Genomic DNA, 18,829 nt, shown 5'->3' with positions numbered 1-18,829 from the left:
TGGCATGAACTATTTTGCAGTATACATTATAATTACTAGGATTGCATAGACCTACCCAGGGGAAAAAGTTCAACCTTTGTTGCTAATCAGTGTTTTAGGTACCTTTGAAGAATCGTGGATCTTTCTTCTAGCTTGTAAGCAGTTCATACTCTAATAATCTCAGTGGGAGAGTAATGGCCAAGTATGGTAGACTGTCATGCCTTGTGGAGCCCAGAAAACTTTGGGAAGAAAGGTGCAATAGATAACAGGTACTGTCCAGGAGAATTAAAGTTTCCCGAAGCAGCCTCAAGTTTAGTATATGTGCTGCCGAAGCGAGCACGCTGCCTCAAGTTTAGAATTAATATGTATGGAAAGAAAGAATCCTGGTGTTTAAGAAACTCAGAAGATCAGAGTGGAGCAGGTCGCAAGCAAGCAAGAGGGAGAAAAGTGAGGATTGCCGTTTGGCCAACTTAAGATCTGCCAGTGAGAAGCTGGGTTTAGTCTTTGACCCTGCTCTTGCCTACCTCTCTGTGGCAAGCAAAGCACCGAGTAAACTAAAGGCAGTTCTGAACAGGGGTCCCACCTACTCCCGTGAGATGGCTGTTGCTTTAAGTGGTGCTTTCCCTAGAAAGGTCTGCAGGGAGTTGGACTGATCATCCTGAGTCAGGTGTTGGATCAGATTGGTCAGCTACAGTCGTGTCAAACAGCATGAATAGGTGAGTCAGGAAAGGGCAGAAAGCAGTGCAAGATAGAACTGGAGTAACTGATGCTGTCCCATAGAACGTTTCATTGGTTGCTGGTAGTTTACATCTTGCTCACTCCTGTCTGGCCTTGACAGAGAACTCTGGCTTGGACCTAGGAGGCCAGCACTAACCTCTGGCCCTGATACTGGATATCTATCACAGGAAGATGGAATCTTAGAATGAAGCTGGAGTCAAATCAGTCTGACATTGAAATGACAAAAGGAAGTCCTATAAAATCCACAAAACAAGCAGCTCACATTGGCCTAGGAGAGATAGGTCTGACAATAAGGACATTGAAACTAGAGGGTCCTGAGCACTAATGAGGTGTGGAAGCTTCTTAAAAAGAGACCCATTTTCCTTCGAAAAAGTGCTTAAAATTTTTTTAGGTAAAGTCTAAGTATTTTTGACTTTTTGGAGAGGTTCCATTCATGGACAGATTATGTTCTGTATTTAATGTTTGCATCATTTGTGAGTTGAACAACTTGTTTTTCTATAAGGTTGACATAAATTGGCTTTTTATCCTACGATCATTCAGTTCATCCTATTGCGCAAATAAAAACGAAGTATTTTCATAGCTTTTTACGCAGTGGTATAGACTTGTCACATACAAAGACCTGATGATCGAGTTCTATGGGAGCATATCTGATACTTGAAAAAGCCGAAACCAGAAGCAGCTTATGCTGAAGAAGGCATAATCCTATCTTTCATAGCCCAAGTCTTGGTTTCTGGTATTTAGACATAAATATGGATCTTAAAAAGTTTATTTCCGTAATTCCCTCTATACATGTAACTCTAAGACATCTTTAAAAAAAAAAAAAAAGAGGGTGGAACCTGTAGGAGAGAATGATTCTCTGCTCCCATACCCCAGAATAGTCCATGAAATACTGTAGATATACTTGTAGAATTGCTACGAAATACTGTAGAAATACTGTAGAATGGTATTTTTTTCTAAAGCCATTTTCTCAAAGTTTTTAAAATGGGATTGAATCGAAACTTTGTGGTTCCTGTTTCTGAGGCTCTGAGAGAAACTTGGTTTTAGTTTTAACATTTTTTAGTAAGGATATGTGGTATTCTGACCTTGGCAGTAGGTTGCATTTGTTAATACAAGCGTTAAAGGATATTAAGTTAGTACTTTGAGTAAGAATCACCTGCATTAGCTCCCAAAACAGCAGTATGAATTTATTAGTGGAAACAGGTCTCTTCATATCATTATTGGCCTAAACTTACTTAAAACTAGAGTACCCTTCTGGTAACTTGGATAATTTTTAGATTTGAATGTCCTCCTTGGCCCTATTATGTTCAGCTTCTCCGCTAGAACACGCGGGTGGTAGGTCTCACCAGTTGAGTGGTTGGGTTTTTATTTTGGTTGCTCTAATGCCCATTTTTTTGGTTTTGTTTTTATACCTAGTTGCCAGTGCTTACAGATACCATGTTAGACACATACTAAACATCCTTTGTGTAGCTAACTTTTGTCTTACTAATCTTTACTAACCTTGATACTGAAATAAACCCTTCAGAATTATTTTGGAAGCGACCTAAAAGTGTGCTGATGGATACAGTATGTATCTCTTTCGAGTGTGTGGGGTAGGACAAAGAGAAAACCCAGGATCCGCAGCATCTTAACATTCCAAAGTTTATGTGTGTGTGAAATCAAGTAGTTGAAATAACCTACCTTCATAGTTCATTTTTACTGTGTTTTGCTAAAAACATGGTACTTATTTGATGGTCACACTTTGATTTGGGGAGTAATTGGAGCCCCCAAAGAGGGCTTTAGGTTGGTGGGAAATGGCTAACAGTTTGCACTTACAGTAAGGCTGTACTGTCCGACCTACCCAGTTGACTAAAAATCTAGGTGATTGGATATATTTAATTAGATTGCCTAAGGACCTAAATTTAGTCTGTAAGGCTGAGTAGATTGTAAAATATTATGTTTGAAACGTTCACCTAGACTTATTTTTAAAATGTGACACCTGCGTGAATTGTGAGGTTACGTTGGGATGTGCTGTCAGTATGGAAAGCGGAGTAAGGACAGGTATTTGGTAATTGACGTAGGTAGCTGGGGAATTTCGTTGTGATCGCAGATGAGTGTTTGTAAGGGAACAGACAGACTGCTAAGCCAGCACATCAGGAACCACTGGTTAGGTAGGTTATTGGGACAAGACCTTAACAATGTGCTTAAATTTGTGTTTACTTGATCATTGCCTAGGAAGATTACAGTTGTTTTCTCCCTTCTCATGCCAGGATCCAACACATCCTTGCGTCTTGACAAGAACAGGGTTTTGCTTTTAAACAAAGCTGGATCTGTGGGTATGAGAAACAATATGCTGTAGTCAAAAGTGTTGAGGTAATAACCGTCCAGGCAGATTGATAAAGGTCTTCACAGGAAAGTGGACTTCCTCTGCTGCACCGTTAGTGATCGCGGCGCAGCCGGTGGTGCTGTGGGGATTAGGGGCTGGAAAGCTCACGGTCTGCCTCATGGACATGGAGCTTCCTGCTGTTGCTCTTCCGGGCCGTGATGTCGGAGGAAGTCAGGTCCGCTGGGGACGGTCAAGTATTCTGCACTTGGCAAGCGCCTGAGAGGCCTATTCACTAATGGGCATCAGCGAAAACAAAATAGTGAGATGGCCAGTATAGTCCATTAACCCGGATGTAGAAGCTGTGAAGGATTAGGGCATGCCGAGGGAAGGTGAGGTAAACTCCATCCTTCCGAAGAACGGTGGGGGTTTACTTGAACGGCAGGTAACAGGTAGCTGTGAGCAGAAGGTGACCTTACGTGTCCGTTGTCGGTAGTGAATGGGAGTGGGAGCATCATGGTCAAGTACAATAAAAGGTTCCAACTTAACATCTATTTTTTTAAGGTAATAAAGCAAAACAAAAAAAAAATGCTGATTTAAATTTCATCTCCTTTTCCTTAGTCTGTCCATGTGAATGTGCTGTGTGGAAGAGTAAAAGGGCCCAACTAAATGTGTTCCAGTGATTCTAATAGGTATTCCAAATTAATTGCTGCTTGTACATTTAACACGTGTTACATTGGGCTTCCAGGGTCACGTTCATCAGAACTCCCTTATGTAAAAGGATGGGAAAAGGGAACCACTGCTAACCGCGATGGGGTAGATCGTATAAACGGGGGAAAGGGTTTCTCACTTTACCCGTTGCATACCTGAGATGTGAGCTAGTCAGTGGTGGTAAGCCGTTGGCGGTCCTCTCACCTAGGTTTAAGATTATGCAGATGGAGCCGAATCCTTACAGGGTTCTAACCATTGAAATTCCTTCTGTTTTAAGTTTTTGTAAGACATTCATTTTAATACTTCTCACTCGCAGAGCTTAAATACTTAAAATATTTTAATGTAGAAAAATGAGTCTAAGATACCCATGTCCTTTGTTTTTCCCAACCTTCTGCATCTATGCAAAACGCACAAATACTCTTTACCAGCTTATAAACATTTGGAAACTAGACAGAGCCTTTTGGAGAAGGAGGACGTAGCGCTCCATGTCAAAGTGGAAACACCAACTATAGGAAGTAAATTTAAATTGTAAAGACAGAAGGAATAAAAAAGCTCGGTGTCTCCAGAGCAAATAATTTCTCATTGCCCAGAAGTCATTTAAGACTTGCTAAGAAGCTTAGAGGAAATCTATTGTTCTTGCACCACATACTCCAGAATAATGTATCTTGGTGAAATGAGAGGACCCGGCTGCTATACTGATTTGAAATGTAGCTGTCAGGAGTTGCTCACTGAAACTCAGTTCTACTGTGTCAACTAAAAATCTAATGGCTGAAAGAGCAGACAGCTCGGTTTCAGACCCAAAAGGTAAAAATCCTAACATTTTGTTCATTTGAGGGGGAAAAAAATTTTTTTTAACTAGAACATTTGTTTCAGAAGCTTTGAATTCAGATGGCAAAGCATAGGGTTCATTGCATATGACTTGTCCTCATGGTCTAAAGGGAAGAAACATTTCTGTGGAAACCGATCCATTAAGAAACCAGGGTTTGCAGATTATTTGCTTTCCTGAGGGGTAGACCATGTAAGGTGGTTGAACAGATTTTTAACTTGATCTAAACTTAAAAAGGGAACAATAGAAGCCTTTCTGAATTTCGTACCTGCTTACAATGTCACTGGTAGTTTTGTCAAGATAGAAGGACTTGGTGGGCGGTGGGGGGGGTGGTGGAAATCATCTGTATTCTAGAAAATGAAGAGTAAGGCAAATGTAGTTAAAAACTACTTGCAACACCTGTAGTGTTCGTGTTACAACAGCTTCAAAATGTAAGATTTTCAAGATCCTGGCAATAAGTTTTTGCCCCCCAAAGCTTCCTATTTTAAGAGAAAAAGATGGAGCTTATTGCATAAAATCAGCTGTGTAAGATGCCAGGACTCGGGTGGTGGAGGATATTGGTATATTGTCCTGATTGAATGACCACTGGACCCTATTTTAAGATGCTTCCAAAAAATATTCCAGAGGACCATTAAAAATCAGAATTCAAGCAGTCGCTTTAATTTTTCTACTTCAGATTTTCTGTTTACCCAAGTAAAGTACCTATATTAACATGAATTTTAAAGGGGTGCCTTGACCCCCATCACTACAGATTTTTATCTAGGAATAGAAGGATTCAAACCCTATTTGATCCCTAGCTCTTTGCTGAAAAGTGCATAAACAGGAATCCTGAATTTATTATATAGACCTCCTCGCATTATATAATCGAAGCAAAGGGAAACCAGCGATGGAGTAGAGGTACGTAGACTAAAAAGATGCTTGCAAATCAAATAATGGTGTTAGGAATAGTTAAAAATTTTTGTTGCCGAACTCAGTCATTATAAATCACAAGTCCAGAGAAAAGCTTCTAGTTAATTTTAAATTCCCTGAGGTCCTTTTAACTGTGATGGAAAAGCCAAGTAGTCCAGGAAAAGAAGGGAGGGGTTGAGGGAAGGGGGAGATGCTTAGACGCTAGAAAGATTTAACGAAGTATGATAGATAAAGCCGGGAGAGGTTTTTCAAATTACTAATGACCACACTTCTATTTTAATCAGCTATTTAGCTGGTATCTCCTGCTATATCACCTAGTGTGACGTTCTGGAGTTCATGGTACAATGAAGGAAGCAGTGCCGCCGGAGGCTCCCGAGTGGGCACGAGAGGTAGGTCGCTCGTCGGTCTGGGCCGTGGAAGGCGCGTTTGGATGAGGGGGGAGCGTGGACTCTGTCTCTGGGCGAGTGAACGTTCAGTGATGCGATCCAGCAGACACGCGTGGCTGGTTTCACGCCGGACACCAAGGAGGGTCCTCCATGAGACGCTGAAGCTCTGCTTGGAGCCTAAGTGACCGGTGAAAGTGGTAGCTAGTAGTAGGAGAACCTAAATGAGAAGGTGATTCTCCTTCCCAGAGGTTAGTGAGCAGAAGGGACTGAGAGAAGCTGCTGGAGGAAGGCGTCCCTGGAAAGGAAAAGTTGGAGCAGAGGCCGGGGGTGCCCACGCAGAGGGGATGGGCACAGACTTCACACAGTTTGAACTTGGACTTGGGTGGCAGAGGGCAAGTAGATGGGGCTGGAGACCGGAAGTGGGAGTGTGAAGTCCGTCTGGAGGCCTTGTCCGCGGTATCCAGTAGCCACGGCGTAGGGACTTGGAGTGCGTTGTGTAGCCCAGTAACCTGTTAGCATTTCTGTAACCTCTTAATAGTTGGAGAAGGAAAATAGGTTATTAATACCTGTTTCCTTCCCCAACTATTACTTCTACTTACTGATATTTTCAAAGTTATCCAAGTAAGTGTGTCACCACTTTGTTTTTATCCAGGTCTCCAGTTTACACAGTCATTCTGCTGGGAAAGTGAACTAACCTTGTTATTGGTGAAGGCCTTGGAAATTTTGCCGGCCAAGAGAGGTTTCTCTTACTCAGGGTAAGATGTAACCCTAGTATGGGAGAGCTAGGCGGGGATTTAGTTAAGACTCCATCCGGTCGCCCAGTTCTATACTCTGCGTGCGTTTGGAAGCGGAAGCGGAGGTCCTAAGTGGCACAAACATTGTTAAAGATCGGGGCTGAGGAGTACTCCTCCGGGGTCCCCCTACTCACATATGGTGCTGCCTCCTAAAATGGGAGGGACTGGTCAGTTGGAGTAACGCAGATTGGATTCAGCTCTGACTTGTGCCCGTAGAGTGGACAGGTGGTACCGTCTTGGAAACTGCCTTTTCCTTTCTAACAACAGCCTTCCCTAATTAGTGTCCAAGTCCTACCTGTGGTGGCTGCTAGAGGATTAGGGTCAGTACAAGTATCTGCGGGCTCATGCTTGACAGTGGCATTTGGTAACCCGCATGGCCTGCGTGCGCTGCCCCTCGGAAGGACCCCAGGAAAAGTGGGCGCAGGAGGGAAGATGCCCCTTCCTGTGAACCAGACCGAGCACGCGCTCCCCACTTCCCCCTTGAAAAGCCCTGAGAGAACAAGATAAAATCTCAGGATAGCTTCACCTTCTCTGGCTTACCGTGATAATCAAGTAACAGGATCATTAATAATGCCAGAGTCCTTGTCTGCTGGTCTTTTTCATTATCATTTCTTAACCAGGAACACCTCTAGCTTGTGTTTTGTGTTATATTTAAAAGATTCTCTTAAAGTAATGTTGACATTAAAACAAATTGCATTGCTTTGGAGGGAGAGTTTTTTTCCTGAATGAATAAATGCTGTGGACTTGGTTGGGTGCCTTGTTTTTTTGCCCTTTTTTAATAGCAGCAGATTGAATTCTAAATGACATATTAGTGTAGTGATGTGTGTGTGATCCTGTGGTGGTTTTGCATCAGACTAGTTCTGAAGATACTTCTGTGCGTGCCAGGTGTCTGTTTAAATTCCAAAACACTGCATACATCCAGAAACACATAGAGCGTTTAAAAACTACCTTTCTCTTTACTTTGGGGGAGATGGCCTACCTGTTCTAAGAAATGGAAGAACAGGGTCAAGCAGTGAGTGTTCGTTTTTAAAAATAGCAATTTGCAAAGTCAAAAAAAACCTTCAGTGTTCTGACAAAGGTACTGACTTTAGAAACTGGGGAGTACTGCCTCATTTTTAACAAGGTGCAGTAGTACAGTGATTTGTCTTTAAGAGGAGTTTGGAAATCCAGCAGGAGACTCTTGTTTATACTCTGGTCTCTGCACCAAGTTCGGCAAGTCCAGAAGATGCTTTTCCTGGCAGTAGAGCAAGGGCCAGAGCAAGTGTGTGGGCCTTCATACAAGTGTTTAAAAAAAAAAAAAAACTGCAACACACACATCTTTTATTTAATTTTATGTGACTGAAAGTCTGGTGGGACACGCACACACGAGGGTGATCGGCTACCCTCCATGTGATTCGCAGCGACCCCTTCAGCCACCGTCGGGTTTTTGATGCTTGAGACCCTGCTCAGCTGCCGCTCTTGCTTTGTTTTCTTTCAGGATCAAGGTGGGTACTTTCGTAGAGAATCTGATTTTTAATTCCATCTCTGGCAATTCTTTCCTGGATTCTTAGCTTTGCGTAATTATACCTACAATGGAACCTTACAAGAAAAGAACACAACTGAGTCATTTTAACAGAAAAGTTCCTCTGGAAACCATTTTGAGATTTGTAGTAACAAAATCTAAGATGTTTACAGATGGTTACCCCAAGACTATGAATACAGCCGTTGTAATTTGGAGGGCTGTTCTGGAGCGGTTCAGTGTCATTAACAAATCACTAAGATGGGTACCTAAAGTGAGGCTTTTGACCCCCTCTAGCTTAATTTTTCTGATAGAATCTCCTCCAGTGGAACCATATATATACTACGTACTCTTGGCTCTGGCTTTTCTTGCTCAGAACACAGGAAATCCGTGCACGGGTTTCGGCAGTTGTGAGCACATTCTTAGAGGAGGCTTTTCAGCTGTAATGTCATGAGCAGGAAATGAGAGCATCAGGGTGACCTGAGAGGTTGAGGCCTTCCCAGGTTAGACATTGTAACTTGGTGTTGGTGGAATGTCACCCATTCATCTGCTCATTTGACAAATGGTATGTACGATGTGTCTGCATATACATGCTTGAAAGAGGCATCCCAGCATTACCATTTTGTAAGGCAAGTTTCCATTAAATTAAGAAAACAAAAAACAAAAAAACATTCCTCACTGAGGGGGTGGGAGTCTTCCAGTGACAGATTGCTTGGAAAGAGCATGTGCTTGAAATAGATCAATCATGATCCTGGATCTTCTTGAATTACTTGGTACACATACCAGCATCCTAAAGTCACCAAGATAAATCCTCCTACTCCAACATCACATGATCTTCTAATCCTACCTGTCAAAAACCATAACCACCGTAATTAAATTTGACATTAGTCCATTTAGAAAATGTCCATCATACATTAAGAAGAAGATACTCACTAGTTAATAAAAAATGTCCAAGGCCAGCCACAACAGATCCTAATGAACCATACAATACCGAGTCCCGAGCACAGGGAATGTTCTCAACATCTAAAATTCCTAGGAGCTTAAAGGGCTAGGATAAAACAGAAGAGAACCTGGATTGAACAAGTAAATATTTTACTGGTTTGGCAAAGATCAGAGAATGTGCTAGGTGATAACCATGAATCTTGGTTTACCGTCATTGGTCATCAGGTTTTTGGCCTACAGTCTGAATTTTAAGTAGGAAACCTTGAGAATCGGACCAGAAAATCCTGTAACAGCAGTGCAACTTAAACCTAAACCAGTTAAATTATGGTGTTAATATTATGAAATTTTCTAACTGGTCTGGGGGTAACAGCATATGCTATTTTATGAGGTCTTTTAAAACCTCTATGAAATGATCTGGGAATCTGGCCATCCCTGAAATGAGCACCACAGTTCTTCCAGTTTGGGGGACACAAAATGGGTAAAGTAGAATTATTCTAACCAGGTTTGCTGATAATAGCAAAGTTTTAAATTCAAGAACTTCAGATTTTACTGGTATTAAAAATGTGTGCAGTAGCTCTCTCGTTTCCTTACCTGTGGTGAGAAACTGCACCTGACTGTATTTGAGTCTTTGTTGGTAGGACATGGCGACTATACTTAGGGGAGGGAAGGTGTGAGGGGAAAAGCTGGAAATCCACAGTTGGGTTTTGTCTCAGCTCTGCCACTAACTGGATCACCTGTAGGATACATGTATTTTTTTAATCTCCGTGGCCCACCCTTCTGTAATGAAAGGCATTGGGCTACGTCATAAATTCAAGTGCTAAAATGAGTGATTCTTACACTGTTTCTGCGCAGTTTTCATGGGATTTATGGACATGATTTTCCTGACTTTTTAATCAAAAAAAGAAGATACTGCCAGCTTAACCTTCACGTTTCCATGTTTTAATGTCAAATGGAACATTTTTAGGGGCCTGGGAGGGAAGGACACACTTTTGTTTGTTTCACTGTGGCATTCCCATTAGTAAGGACTTAGAAGACTTCATGAGACGTCCCTAAAACTTGACTTAGAAGGAAGCAGGGTTTTCTGCTTAAACGGGAGCATTGTGGAGGGTGAGGGGGTGCCTCGAAAGTAACGTGAAGGGGAAGGAACCAGAAAAGGCAAGTCTGGCTACGGGCTGGACGACAAAGGATGTTCTTGAAAGTATATTCCCCTGTTGGCTGCTTTGGCTCAGATCGCTGCCAGAAAAGACCAAGTGTGATTTGGTTTATAATAAAGCAAAAACTATATATTTTCTTGATTATTCCTTTTTTTTTTTTTTTAAACTTTTGTCTCTGTCCCTCTCCAAACCCCACCCCGACACACAGCCTAACATCACTTGGTGGACACAGCAGGTGCTCAGTATTGCAGGCTTCAATTGTAAAAAGCTCTTCAATATAAATCTTAGAGGCTGGGGAATTTAATTCTGCTGCTAGATTATTTTGATTTAGGAAAAAAAAAAAAAAAAAAACTAGCCAAGTGGAATCTAGTCCTGGCAGGCGGGAGGGTCGTGAGCTACCCTGCAGACAGCGGGGCTCCACATTCCAGGCCAGGGCGAACGCCTGCACCTTCAGAGGAGCTTCCTTTCCTAGAGGAAGGCCAAGGTGGTGATTAGTGCCCCTTTTAGGTCTTAGAAGCTATAGAACACCACCAACTTCCACCCCAGGGGTTGGGGGTCCTGAGAAGAAAAGGAACTACTGGACATGCCACTGCACACACCACACCATAGCTGTTTTGTGTGGCTTCCCTTCCATGGCAGAGCCCTAACGTGACCCCAGGGTACCCCCAAATCTGCAGACAAAACATTTGTGGGGCACTTGGACAACATGTTCTTAAACCCCGGTTCTTCACAAAGTCTAAGTATGCTTGTCAAGTCCCGAGTGCTGCTCGAGTCCGCTAGGACAGCATCTTAGTCCCGAGGTTTTCATTATCCTGCCCCCTCTGATGCTGACTCCGGTCTGGGATGGGCCATGGCAATCTGAGTTTGGAAAACTTAAAAGATTTTTGTTTTTTCTTTCTCCCCTGTGAACCTATCAGATTGAGGAAACCGCTTTTAGATACTGCTTAGAAAAATAGTTTTGGGTGCCTGGGTGGCTCAGTCGGCCAAGGCTTGCGATTTTCTGGCTTGGGTCGTCATCTCAGAGGTTGTGCCATGGAGCCCTGCATCAGGGTCTGCGCTCAGCGTGGAGTAAGCTTGCCCCCTCCCCTGCTCTCTTAAAATCTTTAAAGTGCTTTTAAAGTGTGTTCAAAAATAATCGTATTTCGGCGTGTCTGGGTGGCACAATGTGAAAAGCGTCTGACTCTTTTGAGCTCAGGTCATGATCTCGGGGTCCCCAGCTGGAGCCTTGCATCTGGCTCTGTGCTCAAGGCCAAGTGCTAGAGATTCTCCCTCTGCCCCCTTCCCCCGTGCACGCTCTGTAATGAATACATCTTTTTTTTTTTTTTTTTTAAATCTGCTTATTTAAAAAGATGCCTTGGGGCGCCTGGGTGGCTCAGTGGGTTAAGCCACTGCCTTCGGCTCAGGCCATGATCTGAGGGTCCTAGGATCGAGCCCCGCGTCGGGCTCTCTGCTCAGCAGGGAGCCTGCTTCCTCCTCTCTCTCTGCCTGCCTCTCTCCCTTCTTGTGATCTGTCAGATAAATAAAATCTTTAAAAAAAAAAAAAAAAAGATGCCTTAACAGAAATTACATCTCCTTTTTTAAATGGAACCTTTTAAAGCCCAACATGTGGCTCCAGGCCAAGGGTGCTGCCGCCAGACCTTCTCAGCATTGGTCAGCCCCGTGCCCAGCAAAACCGGGGTTGTGTCAGCAAGGCCGAAGCTGGGAAACCAGCGCTGGTCTGATAAATGCCCTGATTTAGAGGTGGCGGCGGGGGGGGGGGGGGGGGCTGCTCCTGCCAGGCCCGTTACATTCCTTGTTCTCAACCTCTCATGTGGCCAGACCTCCAAAACCTGTTCTTTGTCACTTAGCCATTTGGTCATAAATGAAAAAACGAAGGCTCAGGGAGACGTTTCCCAAAGGTTACACGTCTTGTGGGGGGAGGGGGTGGACAGGACTAAGTACATAACCAGTTTCTCTGCAATTTGTATCGAAACTGGGTAGAGAATACCTGGCCTCCTGGTAAAGTTGGAGTTTAGACTACAGATTACTTAAAAGCAAATACAGGAAAACAAAGAACCAGTCTTAAGCACATACACTGAACTATAAGTCTCAATAGAGGGTTCAAGCCATAAATCCCTTTTAAGTAGTTCTATTTATGATGTACAAGTGTTTCACATTTTTATTCCCTGCATAGTCTGCAATCTTAAGGTTTAACTTTTGCTGTTAACAAACTTAAGCCTTAAACTAATGAAAGTTTAAACTCCTAGGCTAAAAATCTTAAAAAAAAAAAAAAAAAAAAAAAAAAAAGTTAGTTTTTTTTTTTTTAGGTAAACGACACCCAGCATGGGGCTCAAACTCACGACCCCAAAATCAAGAGTCCAGCCCTCTGCCAACTGAGTCAGCCAGGCATCCATGAAGTTTTTAAGCTTAGATTTAAAACAACAGATCTTCCAACTCACCTTGATGAAACTAAAAGATGCTTAAAAGATTTCTAAGCTGGACTATCAATTTAATAATTTAAGGAAATACACTGAATTAGAGCCAGCCCATTCCCACTGCCAGACGTCTCTGCATCGGTGTACAGAGTCCTTCCTCTAGCTGCATAGGGGGAACTGGCTCTTTTTTTTTTTTTTTTAAAGATTTTACTTGAAATAGAGCGGGAGTGGGGGTTGGGGGGAGGGAGAAGCAGACACCCCTCTGAGCAGAGAAGTGGAGACAGGGTTCCATCCCAGGACCCTGGGATCATGACCTGAGTTGAAGGCAGACGCATCGACTGCGCCCCCAGGCGCCCCACTGGTCCTAACTGCAGTTGATTTCACTGCAGAAGTTGCTTCTCGTCCCCCTGTCCTCACTTGCACCATTATTTTTCCTCTCCAGTATAAACAAAAAACTCTTTTGACACTCCTTTCCTCCACAAGCCTCCTAAGCTACTACCCCATTTCTCTGCTCCCTTTCACTGCAAAACTCGTTAACTTACGTGTTAGAAACCTCTTCTCTGTTTTAAGTCCCTTCAAAGAGCATTTACCCTACACTGCACCGCAGCAGCTTGGTCCAGATCAACACATGGCACAGATAAATAAAAATGTTTTTGAAACATTTTCTTTACTTGGCTTCAAAGAGGACAAGGCTTCCTGGGTTTCCACCTCACTGGCCATTCCTAGCAGTTTGGCTTCTGTTCCCTCCTCTGACGACCTCTCAGTCTGAAGAGCTGCCCTGGCCCGCTCAGAAATGCAGGCTTTCACTTAAATGCCATTTACACGACGATGCCTGCCAATTTGGTAAATCACATCTAACCTCTCCCAAGTATTCTGTCTTCTAATTCATTGGTCTAGCCAACACCTTTTGGATGTCAAAGAAGCGTCTTGAATTTAGGACTTCCAATTACGATATTTTTCAGGCATCACTACTCACCGAATTTGCATACCAAAACCTTAGGAGTCATTCTTGATTTCTTCCATCAAACCCATGTTCCGTGCTCAGCAAGTCACCAGAACCGAATACAGCTGGAACTGAACCACTTCTCGCCTCTGCTGCCGCTACTCCCAGATTACCATGGTCTCTCACAGGATCTTAAAAGTTCTTGATTGCACTCAGATGGCTGGATCATGGTCCTTTGAAAACCCTCCGTGCCTTACAGCTGCTGGGAAGGCCCTGCCGGACCAGACACCCACCCTCCTTGACCTAGCACCCATCCTCCTCTCTTGAATCCCTCTTTATCTTGTCTTCTAGTCTTCGTACACTGGCGCTCCTCTGATAAAATGAGACCTAGCGCGTGCTGTGCTGCCTTTCTCCAAGATCTCTGCGTGGTTGGCTCAGTAAATGACAGTGTGATTACCTGTTTGATTCCTGCAGTAGAATGTGAGTTCCACAAGGAACATTTCGCCTGTTTTGATCAAAGCTGTATCTTTAGCTCCTAGTTTAGTGCCTAATACTCAGTAGATACATACACCACTTTCTTCAGTGGGTTTATTAATAAATTGAAAATTTACCTACAGCACCTTCCTGGTAGGCATGTACCAAATTTCGTATTTTAAAGTTTCCTGGAGAGTAAAGAACGGGAGCAGAGTGTCTGAGGGTTGGTTCTGTCAGCTTGATCACGGCACCCTTCCTTCTCTGACATTACCGTGGGCTACTAATTCAGTCCTAGCTTATGTTATATAAACTTTATAATCTCCTTAGGGAGCTCTGAGACGAGTATTTCATGAGCAATTTATAAGTCTTTGGTTTTTTTCTTCAACCTCACCACACAAATCTGGTCAGTGCTCAGTTTTAGGGCTTGTACCTGTCCTTCATTTCACCAACCGCAGTATTTTGTTTTACTAATGATGAACCAATTAGGTCATTATTATTATACTTTACGTTTTTTGTTGTTTTTTTTTTTTTTTTTTTTACTTTTAATGTCTAAACCATACTTCTGACCCTTAAATGATGGCAGTTATCTCCTATCAAAGGCGATAACCTGACACAAGAGGGATAAAAGCCCCGTTTATATAATTATGGTGCCTCCTGAAATAAACCACTTTTAAATAAGGGCACACTTGGGTTACATTAAGCATATTCCGAGTAATGTATGAGGCATGAAAAACAAAAGACCTCAATAGCGTCAAAACTGACACACTGTGTTTTGATTTCAAATCTGGAAATAATTTATCCAATATTTGTTCATATTAACCATTTGATTGATCTTGGCGAAATTTAAATGTTAAAGTCCCCAGAAAAGCTGTAACTTTAAAAGTAGCAAAATTTTCCAAGCTGGAGAGAGCATATCCTGTAATTGTAGATTAGGAGCATTCTGGCACACAGCGGGTCTTGAGTCAATACTTGTGCATCCCTGATCCGCTGTCAACATCTTTATAAGCTTACCACTGGAAAACGGCTTTTTTCCTATTTTCTGAACATCTATTATCTGTTCAGCACTAAGGTGGTAAACTGGGTTTCCTTAAGGAGCCCAAGGGGCAGACGACAGAAATCGGGGACTTGCTGGAATGATGCAGCCGAGTAAGCCGAGTAAGGGAGCCGGGTGGGGGGTGGAACCGGCGCATTTCAGTCTGCGCTGGGGAGTCAGGAGCGCCCCCCTCCCCCCGCCCAGGAGAACGCGCCCTCCCTTCGCGGCCCAAAGTCTCCAAAGCCTCTGCGAAGTGGACGAGCCGGACACAGGCTGACAAGGGCTTGGTCCAAGGCTTTACGGTCCAGGCCAAGGAACTCGGGTTTTATCCCGGGAGCCACGGGCTGTGGTGACTGGATCTTACGCAGAGGGGTGGAATGGTGCGGTTTACAAGTCAGCGCACTGAAAGGGAAACCCTCCGCTTGACGTCCGCTCCTCCCGCTCAGGATCGAACCCAGGTTCTCACTGCTCGACAGCGCTTCTGGGTCCCTCCGTGTCAAGTACACCGCATCAGCCTGTCCTCCGGCAGCTCGGAAACCACGCTGCCCCGGCACCAGCCCCTTCCAGCGCCCAGCTCTCCCGCCCGGGGCTTCATCCCCCCTGTCCTCGGGCCCGGCGAGGGAGCTAAAGCGTGCCGGGGTGGGGACGGGAACTGTGTGGAGGCCGCGACGCCGGAGAAGCCAGGGACGGGGCCCGGCCCGGGGTCTGCAGCCCGCCCCCCGCCCGAGCGCCCCGCGCGCCCCACCGCCCCGTTACCTTCCCCTTGGCGGGCTCGCCCGAGTCTGGCGCGGCGGCCATGGGCCCCGGTGGGTGAATGCGGCCCCGCCCCGCCCGCGCCGCGAGCGGAAGCCCCGCCAGCCCCGCCCCCGCGCGCCGGCCGCCATTTTAGGGAACGTTTCTGCGTCTCTGCAGTGGCCGCGCCGGGCCGTCGCCTGGCCTGTGGGGCCGTCTCCTTTGTTCAAAGTAACGGGTGACGGCTTCTTCCTAGCGGGTCCTCCGCAGCCCGGGAGGCCGGGGCCAAGAGAGGAGGACAGCTCGTGAAACACCCCTGCACCAGGATCCTCGGCGGGGCGGGGGCGGAACAGCGCCCTGGAGCCTCGAGCCTGCGCTGCTTCCCGCCCCAGCCCCTCCTTCCGCCCCAACCGCCATTTCTACCCGTCGGCCGCGGGTTCGCGCCCGCGTGCCTGAACGCCGGGCGCGCGCGCGGGGCGGGGCCGGGCCGCGGCAGCGGGGAGCGGGCGCGCCGCCGCCGCTTTGTCCTGCGCGCGGGCCCTGCGGCCGGGTCGGCGGCCTAGCCCGCCCCCAGCCCTGGCCCACCGGCCCGGAAGTTGCCTCGCGCTCGCTCGCGGCCCGCGTCCCCTGCATGTCCTTTGTCCTTCCGGCCCCAGACCGAGTCGTGGGTGCCGCCGGCGGCTCCCCAGCGCCGGCAGCTGTGTAGCCCCGAGCGCTGCCCCTTGCACTTCAAGGTCCCGCGCCCGCCCCGCCGCCTCTCCTTTTCGCTCCATGACTTCGCGGCTTAAAAATAGCGCCGCCCCGCTCGCCCGAAGGAGACTGGGGACAAAATGGAGGGCGCGCTCGGGGGCGGGCGTGCGTCAAGGCGTCCGGGCCCCTGCGCGGGGCTAGAAGGCCCTTGCGGACGGGGGCTCCGGGGCGGAAGAGGCCGGGCGGCGGCTCAGTCCGCGCCCTGGTGAGGGCCCGGCGGTGGGCGCACGCCTCCCGGCCTCTGCACCTTGTGTCGCGCGGCCCGCCTTTGTGCCCTTCCCGGGGCGCGTCCGGGCACGCGTCTACGCGGCCAGCGCGCCAGCCATGTGGCAGTGCCGGTCGCCCCGATCCGTTCCGGCTCGCGACCTCGCCTTCGCCTAACTGCTTTCTGCGGTCCGGGTGCGCTACGCGGTGGAGGACTGGCCCGCGCGGGCGGCTGCGGTCCGGGAGGAGCTGCGGGAGCTCGGACAGTGCTCGGACTGCTGCGCGCCCCTGCGATCCTGCTCTGGGGGTTCTCCCCGCGACCGCCGGCCTAAGGCGCTTTGAGCTCTTGGTCTGGAAGGCTCCAGTCCGTGGGGGAGAGAGGAGTTCTTGCGAAGCAATTCCTAATGACCTCGTGAAGGAAGGAGAGCTGGAAAAGTACGGGTGAAACACCCAGAGCATCCTGTTGTATTTCTCGGGGTGACTTCGAAGACTGTAAACCTCTGTTTGTGAGAACTGTAAACTCCTTCTTCGAAAAGTATTTTTATATTAAAAGTTTTATTTTCACAAAAATAGCTTGCATGTTTGTTTTTACCAGTTTACAGAGAGTGGGGCAGTAAAAAACGTCTTCCGCTTCCGCCCCACCCTCCTCCCCAAGGTCAACTCCCCACTTTGGATGTGTCTGTTTCCAAAATGTTCCTTTTTCTCCTTTTTTTTTTTTCCTTTTACTAAAACAACTCTGGGATTTAGGATACAAGGTAGAAGTCTCTCCATGCCACACGTGCCCCTCTTCGTGCGGCTTCCTGTGTACATGTGTCTTTGCATTCAATACTTTTTACCATTGAACACGCTGTTGGCAATTTTTTTTTCATGCAAGTAGGTATAGATTTTCTCATTCATTGTAAAGGCCGTTCATCAGTCCTTCATCAAACCTCATCTTCCTTCTGATTGACATACAGAAAACTAGTACTAATCTCCCCCCCAAAATAGAAAAAAGAAAAGCTTCAGGATCCTTTTTATGCTTATATCTTTGTGCACCTGTTCGAATATTTCTGTCGGATGGATTTCTGGAAGTGGCCTAATCGGAAGAGGGATGCACATTAAAAAATTGAATATGTACTGCTAAATGGTCCTCCAAAAATACTACCAATTTACATTCCCAGTGACAATATATGAGAATGCCTGTTTCTTCAAACTTTTTAACACCGCATGTTAGGTTTTAAAATTTCTGCAGATTTGATGGGTGAAAAGTGGGGTCTTACTGCCTTAAACTTTACTGATTACTACTATAGGTGAGCATTCTTTCAAATGTTGATTGGTAATGCTTTTTCCAAGAATTTGTGTAACAGTTTTGTGCGTTAAAATTTTTGGTTGTGTATGTGATTTCCTTATTAGTTGATAGCAGCTCTTTATGGTTTTGGCTTTTAACTCATAAATTATTTCTAGTTCACTTATTGTTAATTTAGTTTATGGAGACTTAAACTTCTTTTTAATAATGGAGTCTAGGGGTGCCAGGGTGGCTCAGGGGGTTAAAGCCTCTACCTTTGGCTCAGGTCGGGATGGAGCCCAGCATCAGTCTCTCTGCTCAGCAGGGAGCCTGCTTCCTCCTCTCTCTGCTTGCCTCTCTGCCTACTTGTGATCTCTGTCAAATAAATAAGTGAAAAAAATCTTAAAAAATAATAAAAAATGGGGTCTAATCAATTTTTATGACTTTTCATCTTGTGTCTTGCTTGTAAGTCTTGACTCCCATAATTTATTTACTTATTTAAGTATTATTATTTAAATGTTTTATTTATTTGACAGACACGGCGAGAGAGAACACAAGCAGGGGGAGTGAGAGAGAGAAGCAGGCTTTCTGCTGATGGGGGAGCCCAATGCGGGGCTTGATCCCAGGACCCTGGGATCATGACCCCAGCCGAAGGCAAATGCCCAGTGATTAAGCCACACAGGCGTGCCCTGACTCCCATAATTTAAAAATGCTCTCATAATTTTGAAAATGATCCTCATATGCTCCCTTTCTCATTAATAATTTTAATTGCTTACGTC

The 18,829-nt window shown here is 45.7% G+C and overlaps 1 protein-coding gene across 3 annotated transcripts; it reads right to left on the bottom strand.

Annotated features, from left to right (window-relative positions):
* Positions 1–7,945: 7,945 nt before the first annotated feature.
* On the bottom strand, positions 7,946–16,280 carry LOC131815043 (cytochrome c oxidase assembly protein COX20, mitochondrial). 3 transcript variants are annotated; one of them, XM_059146629.1, is made up of 4 exons: positions 15,857–16,257; positions 9,074–9,188; positions 8,924–8,987; positions 7,946–8,220 (listed from the first exon to the last, which is right to left on the bottom strand). In XM_059146629.1, the coding sequence occupies exons 1-4, from the start codon at positions 15,896–15,898 to the stop codon at positions 8,088–8,090; spliced, it is 354 nt and encodes a 117-aa protein (XP_059002612.1). In that variant the 5' UTR covers positions 15,899–16,257; the 3' UTR covers positions 7,946–8,087. The 3 variants fall into 3 exon arrangements, with proteins under 3 accessions (XP_059002612.1, XP_059002614.1, XP_059002613.1); XM_059146631.1 differs by having other exon boundaries at positions 8,056–8,240; positions 8,924–8,983; positions 15,857–16,280; XM_059146630.1 differs by having other exon boundaries at positions 8,056–8,220; positions 8,924–8,983; positions 15,857–16,274.
* Between the last annotated feature and the right edge of the window lie 2,549 nt (positions 16,281–18,829).

The sequence above is a fragment of the Mustela lutreola genome, chromosome 14 (genome assembly GCF_030435805.1).
Source record: "Mustela lutreola isolate mMusLut2 chromosome 14, mMusLut2.pri, whole genome shotgun sequence".
Lineage (NCBI taxonomy): Eukaryota > Metazoa > Chordata > Mammalia > Carnivora > Mustelidae > Mustela > Mustela lutreola.
This window is presented reverse-complemented; position numbering and strand designations above follow the sequence as displayed.